This window comes from Geospiza fortis, unplaced genomic scaffold (assembly GCF_000277835.1).
Source record: "Geospiza fortis unplaced genomic scaffold, GeoFor_1.0 scaffold878, whole genome shotgun sequence".
Taxonomy (NCBI): Eukaryota; Metazoa; Chordata; class Aves; order Passeriformes; family Thraupidae; genus Geospiza; species Geospiza fortis.
The window spans coordinates 11,574-26,652 of NW_005054471.1; the positions used below are offsets into that span (position 1 = coordinate 11,574).

Genomic DNA, 15,079 nt, shown 5'->3' on the forward strand with positions numbered 1-15,079 from the left:
CAGTGAAGGTAAGAAACTAGCAAGAAGCTGTGTTTGTTCCTCTGGCAGGGTAGGCTACCCCAGAGGAGCCCAGGGAACTGTGCTTGGCCTCCTAAACGTGTCAATAGTCCTCGTCCTCAGGGTGGGTGACGTACATGATGGGCACCAGTCCCTTCTCGGAGCCAAGGCTGCACTGCAGCCAGTCACCATCCACCTTGGAGATGACCTGCAGAATATCCCCTTTGTTGAAGCTCAGTTGTCCTGCCTCAGTGGCAATGTGATGGCAAAGAGCTTTCACCTCACTGCAGGCAGAAGGAAAGTAGGGTTAGCTCACCTCAGGACACCCACCCCACCCAGGGACCACTACAGCCCAGGGGGAGAGGAAAATACCCCCTGCTTCCTCCCCATCCAGCTCCCAGCTGCCCCCACAGCTCCCCATCGCCTGCAGATTGCAGAGTTGTGGTGGATCCATGCACAAGCTGCATCACTGCCCCAAACCATTCTCTGGTCCATGACTGTAAAGGGGGCCATGCAAATTGCAACAGGCAGAGCTGTGCCACCCTCAACCTAACACATTCCAGCGCCTGGAGGATTGCCCACTTGGTGTCAATCACTCACCAGGTAGGCTGAGGAGACATCCCCTGGACTGGTCGTGCCACAGCAGGTGCCTCAGGTGGTTCTGGATGGGGAGGTTCTGGCTCCGGGGCTGCTTCACGCCACATGCTAGCCCCAACTGTCTGGGCCACCAGCTGGAAGACAGACTTGTCCAAGCTCAGCCAGCCAGAGGGCAACCTGGAAGGAGGAGACAGAAGCAGTCAGTGGCAGGAAAGTGCATTCAGGGAAACAGAGCAGGTGCTCTTGTGGCAAGGTCATGCCTTAGAGGTTTGGCTTCACGCACTAAGTGCACTGCTAGGCAGCGTCCCAGGTCTCCAGGCAGGGAGGGCTCAGATGTAACACCACAGCCTGGACTGGGAAGGACATTTCCAGTGGTCATTTTCAGGAGCAGTAAGGGTGTGTAGAGGGAGAGGCAGTGCACAGGGGTCTCAGCTACTGGAGGCAACTTCGCCCTTCCCCCACACCTGTTGTAAGCAACATGGTTCTATGTTCTGTTCTCAACAAGTGGTTTTGGGAGGGATGGGGTGATAATGGGGCCATGTAGCAGGGTTTAGATGCTAAGGCAGTGACAGAGCTCAGGCAGAAGAGGAAAGCCTATGAGACAGACTGAGCAAGGATATGAGAGGAATTAAGGCAGGCTGGCAGGACTGAGCAGGGTTACAGACCCTTGATGTAGCACCATGGTGTAGCCCAGCGGTCAGCTCATGGCCTGACTTCCACCTGTACTGCCATACTCCAGGCTAACCAGCCCTTCTCAGCCCCAAACCACCCCTGCCCTTACCTGTTTGGTTGTCTGGGCTCTTTTTGTACCTTCCTGGACCCAAACAAGTGTCCCCACTTGATGGGCTGGCTGCCCTCTGATGCACTGGTGCTGCTGTCCTCTTGGGGGGTTGCTGCTGCTGCTCCCACTCTTTGCTGAGCCTCCTTCTCCTTGCTGCGCTTTAGCTCTGTAAGCACAGAGTCTGGGGGGCTGCCCATCCAGAAGGGCCAGCTCCGTTCCTTCACCTCTTCACCGACTACTACCTGCTGGGGCTTTTCCAAGGGCTCTTCCACGGCTTCAGGACTTGGCTTGCTGGCTGCCTTGGGCCTCTCCTCCAAGGTGCCCTCAGCAATGGGACAAGCCTCTGCACCCTCCACCACTCCTTCGCGGGGAGGTGGTGCCTTCTGGGTCTCCACTGACCGGGGTGCAGGATTCAAAGCCGCTTTCTTCTTCTCAGAGCGGATGAACTTTGAGCCTTCGGCCGAACTCTCAATGTAAATCTGAGAAGTCTGCATGAGCTGGTACCACCAGCCTGCCTGCTTGTCCTTCTTCCCCTCCCACGTGCTCTCTCGCATCTTGCTCTGCTCTTCCTCCCTGTCACCTTCTCCGCAGGAGGCCCCCACTCCCTTGACCCTCTTCTCACTCACAGCTTGCTGTGGGCTGTGCCCTGGTGAGATGTCACCATCTCTGGCACTCCCTTGGCATGTTTCAGGGGCTGTGCTGCAGCCATCAGGATCTTCACTGCTGCCCCGGGTCCGCATCAGCTGCAGCGTGGAGTGCACGGAAAGCAGCAGGTCCTGCTTCACACGCAGCAGCTCCTTCTGCTGCTGCTGCTCTTTGCCCATCTGCATCAGGTGGTGCTCGAAGAGGAGGTCTAGGTTGAAGGGCAGCAGGGAGAGAGGCTGGAGTAAGAGCAGGAGCTCCTCAAAAAGAGGTTGGCACACACTGTGAGACAGGCACAAGAAGCCCACTGGTTGATAGTGTGCCAGGATGATGTCTGTAGGAAAAGACATTAATTAGAGGAGATGCTCTTGCCACCATTGCCAAGCCACCATGAAGCTGCTGAAGCTATGAGGAAAGGAGATGCACACCAGTTTTTGGTCACAGTGTGAGGCTCAGGCCTGGGTCAGGGAGCACCAGATGCTCTGTGACCTCTCAGCAAAATGGCCCACACAGAGCTTTCCAGTTGTACCTACAGCTAGGACTTGCCTGGCAGACTATCAGCCCAGATGACCTCTGCCACCAAATGGAAGAAAGAGGGGAATAACCGGACAGCCCCAGCTTTTGCTTACACTTCCAGGTCTTAATTATGGTGTAATAGATGGCTGTCTTCTGCTTCAGAAAGCCAGGATAAGCACAGACCATATTCTATTCTATTCTATTCTATTCTATTCTATTCTATTCTATTCTATTCTATTCTATTCTATTCTATTCTATTCTGTTCTGTTCTGTTCTGTTCTGTTCCGTTCCGTTCCGTTCCGTTCCGTTCCGTTCCATTCCATTCCATTCCATTCCATTCTACTATAAAACAGATACATCCAGTAAAATCTGCTTTTTGTATGTCAGGTTTTCCTTTCCATTTCTTCCTATTTTCCATGCCTCAAAAGTTTCAGGTAAGTGTGCACATCTCCAGGCATACTAAACTCTCAGGCACTGGGCAGGGAACATAGAAATTTGGGGAGGCACAGATCTGATCTCCTGCAGACAGACTGAGGGATCTGCACCAAAAGCCTTGGGTACTAGCTGTGGGTAGGAAGGAGAATGGAAGTCCAGGTTCAGGTGGAAGGAGCTGCATGATGCTTGGACTTCCACCTGGGATTTCCCTGCTACATTGGGTCCTTCACCTCAGGGCAGAGAAGAGCAGCCCAAGCTGAGAGAGCAACAAGAGAAACACATTTCCATCCCATGCTCTATTTGTGTGCAGAGTTTGGCTCCCACTGCAGCCCACAGCCTTCAGGCTCTTACCTTCATGGTTGTAAAGGTGGTTGAACCAGAACTCCAAGGACCGGATACTGCAGGAATGGAAAATTAGCAGGGTAAGAAAGAAACAGAAAATCTATTAAACCCATTCATCCTCACTGTTCTGCCACAAGAAGTGTGGCTGGAAAAGGGCATTTACAAAGCATGAGTTTGTGAACCTCAGGGAAAGGACAGTGGCTTGCTCCCATAAGCATGCCTTGATCAGAGACACTCAGCCTGTCACTGAACATCTACATGGCTTTACATGTGCAACTGTAACCACGAATAACTGTGTTTGCAGCAAGATTCCTCACTGTTCTACTCCTATGTCCTTGATAGAGCTTTGTTTTGCTGAGAAGAGGCTGCTGTGGAAGAGGCAAATGATCTACAAAACGAAGACCAGTGCTGATGGCTCCGCTCAAAATATGCCAGTGGAGGAGAATGGGGTCACCCTGTGTGGGCAGAGCAGGGCAGAGTTTGTTCCTGCCTGAGGGAATTCTACAACATCTGGAGATCTTGGGAACTCTGTTGCCACTGCCAGAGCTCTTGCTGACCACCAGAGAGGAGCAGGGACACATCATCCTAGCAGTGCTTATCCCTTCACCCACAAAAACATATTACAGCCTTCCTCTCTTAAACACAGCAGAGTGCGCACATTCCTTATGCAAACTAGAAGGGCCAGTCTGGAGTCCTGGACCAGGAAAATTTCTCCTTCAGAACCTCATGCCTTGGGATCCACTGCAGCTCCAGGAAACAGTGGTTTAAAGAGGAATTTCCAAGAGTAACTCATACATATATTATGTCTAACCTCATATGAAGTTTGACAGAGTTTTCTCACCTGATGTTTTGGGGCTAAAACAGACTGACCCAGTTCTTCACTTGGCTACAGCCACTCATTCTCACTCCTGACCTGGAAATATTTCTGGGAAGTGGCTTCCCAGATTCTTAAGTTTGTTTCATGGTCACCTATGCCTGCCTGCAGTCAAGGACCAACAGCTGCTGCCAGCCCTGGATAGGGACATGCAGTCACCCCAGGGGTCCTGCTTACTTGAGGAGGCCAAAGATGAATGCATTGAACCGCATGGTGTGGCTGGTGAGCTCTGTGTACTGGCTGATCTTGCTGTAGAGGCTGTGCAGCAACTTTGTGGAGGGCCCTGTGGAGAGAAGAAAATTGTTGAGATTAGCTGTGGTGAGCAAAGCCAAAACTGCACCACAGGATGGAGCATCAAGGCAAGACAGACACTGTCTGGGTGTCTGTGTCTGTGTGTGCATTGCCTCTCCACCATGCCAGTGTGAGCTCACTCCATACCAACACTTAGACTACATGTAGGAGATGGGCTGTGATCCATCCCAGACTGCCACTCCAAAACTCTGGGAGAGTTTCATTACCACAAGGACCTGCCTCCCACACTTCAGTGACAATCACAGCCACTGGCTCAAAATCAGTGTGTAAAGAGAATATTGTGGTGTGTGCTTATAATTTGGGGGGTCTGCAGTCATAGAGATAACTGCAGAGCTCAAGATTTGCCAGAGTCAGGCTATGAGGCTTCCCAGTATGATGCAGAAACCAATGTGAAATTAATTTTGTTGGGGTTTTTTCCTTCCTTTTTTAATTGGTTAAGCCTGTTATGGGAGAATTTGCAAATTTCAGGGGAAATGACAATAACTACTTGGGAAGAACAAGGAAGTGCCCCTCCCTTCTTGCAAGAGATGGTACATGTGCACCCTGTTCCAAGCAGGAAACTGGGTGTTTTGCACCCCTATCCTTAGAGCAAACCTTCCCCAGCACCTTCCAACCACAACTACCACAGGCACTGCCTCTCAGCATCCATACCTAGCTGGGTGGATGCCTCCACCACGCTCCAGGGGATGTTCCTCCTCTGGCCAATGATCATATCCAGGACGTAAGCCTTGAGCCCATCACTCAGAATGTCCCGGACAGCTGGGCACAGGTATTTCAGGATGAGATGCCCCACATTGGGGCTCACAGAGCTGTTCCCAAGTTTGGCCTAATGGAAAACAGGCAACAGGGAGAGTGTTGGTAACTGTTTTCAAGGTACAGATGCATGGAAACAGTTCAGCCCCACTACAGACACCCAGCAAGCAACATCCAGGCAGCTCCTTGAACATGCAGGGTCTTTGCTTTCACTCCTGATGCTTCATACACCAGTTCTGGATTGCTCTCTGCAAGCTCTTCCCCAGGCTGGGAAGAGGCAGTAGCTTGAAAAAATAATATCCCAGACTGGGAAGAGGATATCCCAATTAGAAAGAATGCCTCGTTCTCCAAAGAGGGATAACAAGGCTCTCCTGCTGGAGGAAGAAAAGAGCGTAGATTTTCTTGTAGCTAGTTTTGGATTAGGAGGCACCAACCCACATAGAACTACTAGCACTGAGGGGTTACAGAACACTTAACTCAGTGACATGTCAAGCTCTAACTCCTAGAGATTACTATAAATAAACAGATAAGGGCAAAATGGATGGCCAGAGCTCAGACTGAGGTGAAGAGGAGGTATGTAAGAGCCCATGTAAGAGCCCAGCACCAGCAGAGCAGGGACACATTCTGCTGCTTACAGCCTTTGAGCTGCCAAGGGGTCTATCCAAATGGGTCAGGCAATGGTGCACAGGGCACAGATTTTACCAGCTGAGCTGGAATTATACTGACCAGTTGGCACAGGTTCACAAAAGCCCTGAACTGAAACTGAACTTGGCTCAGGAATAATCCTGTCAGATCCACTGAGCACGGCAGCAGCAGGGATGGATGCTGCCTTTTGACAGGTGAATGCTCAGCCCCTGGCACACTGATGTATAAAGAAACCGAGGTTAAAACCACAAAACCACAGCACTGTCTGATAAGAAAAGTAATGGGGGAATGTTGCAATTATTCCCCAAACCTACACTGCAAGTATTGGAAATTCACAGTGAAGCCCTAAAAAGCCATGGGAATCTCAACAGCTCCAGTTATGTTGCACAGCAATCTCTGCATCGGCAACAGCCGTAATTAGGACAAAATTACACTGGGTTCTGAGATAAGATTGAATGGTTTTGGAATTTGTCCCAGTCAGGTTTCTCGTGGGGATGGCATGCCAGAGGAATTGTCATGTCCAAATAGTGTCACATTGCTGCCCAGAGTCGCCTGACTGAAGCCAGGCATTCAGCACTGAGAGGAGGCAACACAAACGTGCTGGGTGTCACAGGACTGCAAACAATGCCTGGTACAAACACAAGCAAAATTGCTCTGCTTCTGTGTTATTCTAGAAACGGGGGATGAGGGAGCACAGGCCAAATACAGCCAGCTCCAGGGCAACCTAGATGCACTTCTGTGTTATTCCAGAAATTGGAAATGAGGGGAGCAAGGGCCTAACACAGCCTGCCCCTTAGATGTACTCTAAATACTCTAATGTATTCATGGTAAGGGCTACCATGGGTGTGACCAGCTGCCCCAGGTGAGCGAAGTCTGACGCACTTTTTTATCATCATTAAAATGATTCAATATCTCCTATTAAAATGTGAGATGCTGAGGGATGGGGAACACTGCACTGTACCCGGGCACCAGTGCCAGACCAGAGTCATGGGACATGTGAAGAAGGGAAACACATCTCTCCACTGTGTGAGAAAAAAGAGCTGGTGTGCTGCATCAGACCAGAAGGGCAGCGGTCCGGTGTGTCTTCTTATAAAGAGCCATAGTAAGTACATAAAGAAAGAGTTAAATCAGAACAAACGTACATAATACTTGCCCTTTATACTTTCACAGCCTACAACTATTTCCAACTCAGAGTCTAAGCTGGACATTATTCCTATGTGTTTAATAAACATAATTTCCCTATGTTTTTCTGATCTTCCTTTAAATACATTTAAATACTCCATCATGCAGCAGGAATTGTCATAGATTTACTATCTGCTGCATGGTGTGACATCCCGTTTGTTTGATTTGTTCTTGGTACTCCTGCCTTCGTTAGATAACCTGTAGTTTTTGACTGGAAGAGAATGGAGAGGCAATCTTGCTCTGTACTCTCTGTGCCACCCAGAATGGAGTTGGATGCAAGACATACCTTCACCCCTGGATCCCTGCTCGTTCCAAAGTGAGCCACAATCAGGTCAACAGCAGTGTTGATAGCCTTCACAAGACCTAGTGGAAAACAACAGGTCAAAGAGCTGCCTGAGGGGCTGCTGGGATGGACTCTGACAAAACACTCCTGGAAGTAATCAGACAGGGGCACTGCAAGCCTACATCTACACACAAGCCCTCTCTGCCAAAAAACACGCAGAGACTCTCCTAAATCCTCACCAAAACTCTTCCGGCTGGCTCCAGCACTCACCTATCAGACTGCCAGTAGGACAACCTGTCAATATTCCCAAGGGTCACCTCCATGCCCCATGCCCTGAGGCAGCAGAGATGGGATCTGAGGCAATGTGTCTTTTGCTGCCTTGGTGCCACAGGCTGGAAGGGCAGAAGCCTTGCATTTGGCAGGTTCTGTCGTGACTTTCAGTAACAAGCCAGTGGTGTATAATCTGTCACCTGCACCAGGATAATGTGAGAACAGAACTGAAACAGAAGGGAAAGCTGCCACCTGGTAATCATGAGCACATAGCTGGCAAAGGCATGGGAACCTTTCTGCACATCCCTTGCCTCTGAAATGATAACAATTAGCTGTCAAGTCCTGCCAGCCCTGCCCCTAGCATGGATCCCACCACAGCAATATCTTGTCCTGCTCTGGAATCTTTTCTCCCACCTTTTTATATAATTGATACAATTTTATACTACTTATGTAGGACTGAACAGACTTTTAACCTAAATTACAAAATCTGAGCTTAGCACATTGCAACATCATACAGATACACACAGGTTTACCTTTGTACACAGAGCCTGGGGTGGCAGCATGCCCTGCCTTAGGGTCACACTCCTGTGCCTGTCTGCTCTCTCTGCCCATTCCTGTGCACCTAAGATCCTTTCTAATCACATTTCCTGGGAGAAGCAGCTCAAGCACACTCCATGGCACATTATACATGGTCCACCAGAGATGTATGCACTCACCCTTCTTCTGCAGCAAGTCGATGGAGATGGACTCTGTGTTGCCATCTGGGGAGAGGCAGAACTCAGCAGGAGGTTTCTCCGCTAGCGAGAAGTAGTCAGGGAAAAAGTCATTGTAGGTAAGCTGGAGTTGCCTCATAGACTGCCCTGCAGGGATAAGACAGAGGGGACAAGAATCAGCCCCAGTCCCACACACCGAAGCAGCAGTTTTCATGCCACCTGTCCTCTGCTGGGACAGCAAGGCTACAGGCTTGTGGCCACCCCAGCAGTGGTTTGCAATGTGTGCCTGCACAACTGATACCCAAGGCCTACCCGAAATCACCTCCAGCTTGACTGGGGGCCCACAGGTTCTGGAAGATGCTGTGGGACGTTCACTCTCATGGGCTAGGGCTAAGGGAAATCTTGCTGCACCAGACTTCCCATGCTGCTGCAAGCAGGGTCAGAAGTCAGCACAGAGAAAATCATTACTTGTTGCACACAGGCATCCACAGACAACAACCTGCACGTTTGCTGCATGCTCTCTGGGATGGCCTCTGTTTTCAAAGGGTGACATACATGGGAGTTCTCCTGTGTGCTTGACTTCCATCTGTTTTACTCTGTGCTATGCATTTTCCCTTGAAGAAAGATGGAGAAACTGTCTGAGTTGGCAGAGTGAGGTATAAGTCTTTGAGGAATTCCCTCCATGGCTTGAGGCTAGCCCTGTAGAATGCTCTTCCTCCCACAAACAGACCACACTGTTCTCCCCACAGGAGTGTCAGAGGTTCAGTCAAAAGCAGCCTGCCCCTGGGTCAGCCCTTCCTGCACAGGTTTTGGAGGACAGGGAAGACCTTAAGGGCAAAGCCTGCAGAAGACAGAGTCCTGTGAATGTCTTTAGTGTTATCAGCTGCCTCAGGAAATCTACAGCTCAGCACCCAGCACATTGTCAGGGCTGGGGCACAGGATGGTCAGGCACCATGGGGCACAGATCTGAGATGTCCAAGGGCCCAAACTTCCGTGTGAGACGAACTACAAGCTAACCACAGTCCAGGAACACTTATTGAGGTCTAAGCAGGCTCTTGGGCCATTCACTTTGCCCTTCAACCCAGCTCAGGGCTGGATCTGACTGCTCTCACCGCATGAAGAAGGAAGGCTCCACAAAGATTTGAACCAGTGAAGCGATTTTCACCTTCCTCTTGAACCTTTCAGCCTCACTGCAAAGAGATATATCATCCCTCCTGCTCTGAGCAGGCAGACCAGTGATGGATCCAAGCTTAACCTGAGCCTCAAGGAAACTGAGCCTGAGTCCCAAGGTCACCTCCCAAGACCCCCCGGGAGAAAGGTGGTGCGCACCGTTCAGCTTGCAGTGGAAATGGCTGGTGCTGAGAGCGCCAGGGAGCTCAAAGATGGGGTTGCCCCGGTTCAGCCGAGGCTCTTGCTGCCTCCTGTCCAGGCTGCCCGCTAAGCTGGGCAGCCCTGAAACGCGGTCCAGACCCAGGGGGTTCCTCCGCCTGTACTCCCGCCACTTCAGCGCTTGGGGGGAGAGGTGGTTCGCTGGGATGCCGCGGGCAGTGAGCACCAGACAGGATGACGAGAGCACACGGGAGGATGCGGAAGGGAAACGGGAAGGGAGAGTAAGAGAAAGATGGAGGACAGAGAAAGAGAGACAGCACATTACTCAGAGGTCCAGAAGCATTTCAGGACATTAGCACACGCACATGGAGACAGGCGGATGCCACTGCCTGGCAAAGCAAGGCAGGAGCTTGGGTGCCCTTGTGGATGCAGGCACAGAGGCAGCAGGTTTGGGGTGCAAGCACCTGGCATGGGGTGCTGTCAGACCAGCAGTCCACACTGCCCTCTCTGGAGACACAGCGTAGGAGTTGGGACTGGAGGGACATGCCCTTATTGCAGGTCTTCCTGCAGCATCCAGATGCAATTTTATCCTGGTCTGTGGCTATAGGAAATGGTGGCACTATAGGGAGCAGACATAGCTACAGGGAGCTGTAGATGCTCCAGACTAGCAGGTCCTGGAGGATGGGTACCTACCATTGACAGGCCGTATTCCCATGCTGCTCAGGGGACCAGAGCTGCTGGTCTCACTGCCACTTCTCCAGTGTGAATCTGCATGGCCTCCTACTCTGCTCATGGACATACCACCCACCGAGAGGGGCGGGAGGGACCCACTGTGGAGTCGGTATTCAGAGAGTGGTGGGCTTGGCTCAAGCGGGGCCTCCTTCTTGGGAATCAGCTTGGGGTTCTCCTTTTGCCTCAGGGTGTCAGCTTTGGTGGCTTTGGAGGGCTGCATGGCACTGACAGCAGGAGATGACCTCGTGGGAAGCAGGTTAGCAGAGATGGGGCAGGACCTGCTTCTGGGGGGCTGGCTGTCTTCAGCTCTCTCAGAGGCGGGCGAGGAAGAGGAGTCCATGCTTTGGAAGAAAGGCACGTTGCATCGCACGGGGGAGTAGCTGCCCAGCGGGGACGGACGGGTTGTTTCGGGGCCAGGCTTCTTGATGCCCCCATCGCCACGCGAGGCAGCCCCGTCTGCTGAGCGCTGCTGGGTCACGAGCGTGCCATGGGCCTGGCTCCCTGCCACCGCCGCCTGCTCTGCCGAGGTGGCCAAGGCTGAGGACTGGGAAGTGGAGATCTGCTGGCTGGCAGGCTGGCTGCTGGACAAGCTGTACAGCTGGGAAAGGCTGGAGGCAAAATGGCTATGCAGGGCACGTGCCTTGGGTGGCTTGCTGAAGTGGTGCTGAAAAACAAAGGGCTGGATGGGCAGAGTCGTGGGACGCTGGTCCTTGCTGTAGCGTACCACAGGCTTGCTGTCTGTGCCACCACCTTCAGGGAGAGAAAGTGGAAGAAAGGGTGAGGAATGGGCAGAGCAACAATCATCCTCAGCCAAGCAGAATACAGGCAAAAGGGAATGTGCTCTCTGTCGCAGGAGGTAGAGGATGAGCTAGAGGCCAGTTACAGAGTGGTTTAAGTCTGAACTGGTTACACACATCAAGAGCTGGCAAGATAAAAGATAGGTGGCCCCAAGTGCAGAGTTCCAGATGTTTGGAAGAGCACAGCACTGCACCAGGACCTTGTCTGTCCTGGTAGGGTCACCAGCTTCACATCCTTTCCCAATCTCTTACCCCTAGACAGCACAAAGCCATGGGATCAGGTGCCTGCCCTTGAGCTGCCTCTGCCCAAGCAGTACCACAAAGACAAGGCCCAACACTTTGTAGTAGAGTCAGATTTCTCATCCCAAAGGACTGTCCCCTCCTACATGCACTGTGGACTTGCACAGCCCAGCACAAGCATTACATGCAATAGCATTGCAGCTCTGCATCCTGCATCACAATATACTGGTGCTGTTGCAAAGGCTGCCTGCTTCCCTTTCTCCCTCCCTATTCTTTTCACTGTAACTGCCCCCACTTTGGAACACAGAGCTTCCTTCATCCTTCATGCCTCCACCACACCTAAACAGGACATTCCTAACATTCCACCTCCAACCCTGGAAAGTGCCAGTCTGCTCCAGCAAATATTGTGCTAGGAGGTCCTGAGAGAGTGTGGTGGGCTGATCTATGTGCCTCCAGCTCCTGATGGAGCCACAAATATCCTGAGGGACACATCTGAAGTGAGACACACTGCACATTCAGTGCAAAACACACACAGCACTGGGTTCAAAATGCATAGTACTGGGCCTGACTGAGATCCCTGATCAGCCCTGGTGTACCCGCTGCCTGTGGGGTATTCCAGACTTTTCTCCCTGGAGCCAGCTTTTAGTAGGGCTTGCTTTCCCTCTAGCCCCTCTCAGAGCCTCTAGGCTTGCACGCTGCTCTGGGCTGGAGCACAGCAGATACGGCTCCATCTCCAGCTGCAGACAGGAGCTTCCTGCACAGCCCTGATGCCTGCCTTGCTGTCACTGTACAGAAGGAGGGACCCCATTGGTGTGGTGGGCAGCAACTGCTGGGACATGTTATCCTGAAAGCTCTTGTCTGCCCCCTCTTCCCTGAGCAGCGCCTGCTCCTTCCAAGCCTCCCTCTGAAGCTGAGGGCTGTTGCCATGCTGCCCTCCCCCAGCAGAGACCTGCCTTCACTGCCATCCCACACCAAGCACACATTCAAGGCTCATAAACACACAGGACAATAACTAAAAACCTTTTACTCCAAAGGCCAAAATCTCTACTGCCTCTGCCATGGCAATAAACCACATGTTCTCACCTCTTGCTAGGTATTTTCAGAACATTAAGTGGAGACAATCTGTTAAGGCACAACAATTTTTTGACATAATAGGGGCTATTTACTGCAGTGGTCTGGTTAGAGGCATTTTAGAAGGGTTTTTACCTGTGAAGCAGGTATAATATCTGCCTAGAGCAGAGACAGAAGTCTCCCACAGTGCTGGAGAAATGGCCATACTTCCAAAGGGAATGTCACACAGCTTCCTCAGGAGAACAAGTGACAGCAATATCAAGGTGGAATACAACTCACATTACAGGCTTCCCCACAGAGGTAACTGTGACAGTGGCTCCCCCTGGGAACCTTTGCTGCAATCCACAGCACTGTGGGGGACATGACCAGGATATTCCAGCCGAGACATGCAGACTAGACTCTGCAGGACTCACACTGTTAAGTCCTAGAAGAAACTGTGTGAGCTTCCAGGACCTGCATGGAAAGAGAATGCTGGCTGCGCCTCTTCCCCTTCCACCTCTGCCCTACATAACAGCAAAAAAGAAAGGCTGTGACTATGACACTGCTGAGCATTTTAACATCTCTGTCTCAGGAGCTAAGGGCAGGTGATTCTCATGGACAAGCACCCTGGAAGGAATACAACCCTTCAAGCTGCACAGACTCCCTCAGTATTAATGCCATGTCCTTGCTAACACAACGTGAGAGGTATGAACAAACCCTAAGGAGGCTTTGCAAATACAAGGACAAGACACTTGCCCTGACATGAGACTGAAAGGCTTCTGTGACAAAGCACAGCAAGGCTTTGTCCCAGGGACTGGCAGACCAGGAACCAAACTGCCCCGACACTGGTCTCTTATCACCATGCAGGTTTCCCTGCTGCTCCCCTCATATCCCAATGAGTTGCCTTCCTTTTTACTTCTCCCTTCTGCCTTGTTTGGCTCCTTACCGTCTGCTCGGGCTCTAACATCTTTTTGTCCGTGGGCACTGGCAGAGCCACCTGAGAAGCTGGCATCTGCCTCCGTCAGCAGGGAGAGAGAGGCTTGCTCACCTGCCCCATGCCCACTGGGGACCTTCTCACTGGAGACGGAGTCTTTGGTGGAACACAAAGCCTGGCTGTCCCCAAAAGCATGATTCAAACAGAAGCCCTCGCAGCTCCGGTTCAGGCCACGGATGAAGGGCATGGGTGGAAGACTCTGGCTGCGCCGAGCTCTTTCTTCAAGGAAGGTTGGGCAATCCCGCTGAGTCTCAGGGATAGGAGAGAACTCCAGGGAAGAGTCACCACTGGAGCGGTGCGGTGGGGAGGTGCCGTTCTTTTTCCGCCCTTTAGCCAGCTCAGCGAACGATGTCACCCTCTTGGGGGGAGAGCTCTGAATGGGTATGGCAGGGGTTTCACTCAGCTTGACTGGGCAGCTCACCATGCGCTCCAGGGAGCCCAGCCTGCTGCCAGGACTCCTGTCCAGGTTCTGATCGTAGCTCCTGGAGCGCTGCCGGCTTGTGTTGAGGTTCGGTGGTGACACATTGACATAGACCTGACCCTCAATCATGTTCTGGCTGGATTCTCCCTTTGGCTCCTCTTCACTGCACTCTACATTGCCTTCCTGTCTCAGGTCGGGCCTTCTGAACAGATAGTATTCTGTGGGCTGGGCTGGGCTACCCTTGGTCTGGTCTTCTGAGCAGCTAGTTATGGAAGATCCCGCAGGGCTGGGGGATGACTGGGAAGACAAGTCACACGTGACTAACTTATAGTAATTCTGAGTAGCCACAACAAGTCGTGCTTGGCTCTGGAAGCAGGCAGTGAGGTCTGAGCTCTCCGATGTGCAAGGCTCACAGTGGAGGTGGTAGGAATTGCAGTTAGCATCAAGGACAGGTGAGGAGGAGTGTTGACACCCGCACACCTTCCCTGAACTTTCTGGGTTATGTGACTCGCAGGACATCTTGGATTCAGTGGGTGATGAGTGCAAATCCAGGTAAAAAGCTCCTGTGTCTGAGTGGCTGCAGAAGGAAGAGTCACAGGACAGGTTAGCTGAATTCAGGTTGGATTGAGGCTGACCATTCATTTTGTTGTAGAGAGCACTGAAGTTCACCAGGACCCCATCAGAACTGTTGCAAGAAGAGTCACTGATGTAGCCCATTTGCTGGTCAATCACTTCAGACTGACTTGATGAACTGTAGCAGCGACAGTGCTGGATCTCTGAGCTGGAACAACTGCATGTCCTGTGCAGGGCATCCTGATTCCTCAGTGGCTCACCCATGTTCTGGTTCCACTCCTGGTCACCACTGTCAAAGGAGAAGTTGGAGGAGCTGCCACGATGGCAGCTGCATTCATCCAGCTCCATGCGTTCCGAGGCCTGATGGCACCTGTTTGCATTGTTCCTCTTCTGGATGTCGTCACTGCCGAGTTTGTCCTCCTGCCCGTCCACCACACCAGACCGGCTGGCCATGTTCCAGGATTTCACAATGTGGTTGGAGTCGTGGAGGTGGAAAGGGGGCAAGGCCAGATCCTGCAGATTGAAGGGAGGCTTGCCATCAACGAGTGAGTTGTGAAGGTGGAAAGATTTTTGACCCAAGTCATCCCCAAAAATACAGAGG

At 51.9% G+C, this 15,079-nt stretch overlaps 1 protein-coding gene across 1 annotated transcript in view; it reads right to left on the bottom strand.

Annotated features, from left to right (window-relative positions):
* Positions 1-6: 6 nt before the first annotated feature.
* Positions 7-15,079, bottom strand: part of RUSC2 (RUN and SH3 domain containing 2) — a 56,995-nt gene continuing 41,922 nt past the window's right edge. Inside the window, 11 exon segments of the mRNA XM_014309950.2 lie at positions 7-281; positions 598-771; positions 1,376-2,351; positions 3,320-3,366; positions 4,362-4,467; positions 5,148-5,322; positions 7,363-7,439; positions 8,346-8,489; positions 9,672-9,872; positions 10,365-11,153; positions 13,437-15,079. The exon segment at positions 13,437-15,079 is cut by the window's right edge and continues 15 nt beyond it. Coding sequence (XP_014165425.1) covers positions 101-281; positions 598-771; positions 1,376-2,351; positions 3,320-3,366; positions 4,362-4,467; positions 5,148-5,322; positions 7,363-7,439; positions 8,346-8,489; positions 9,672-9,872; positions 10,365-11,153; positions 13,437-15,079 — 4,513 coding nt within the window. The 3' untranslated portion in view covers positions 7-100.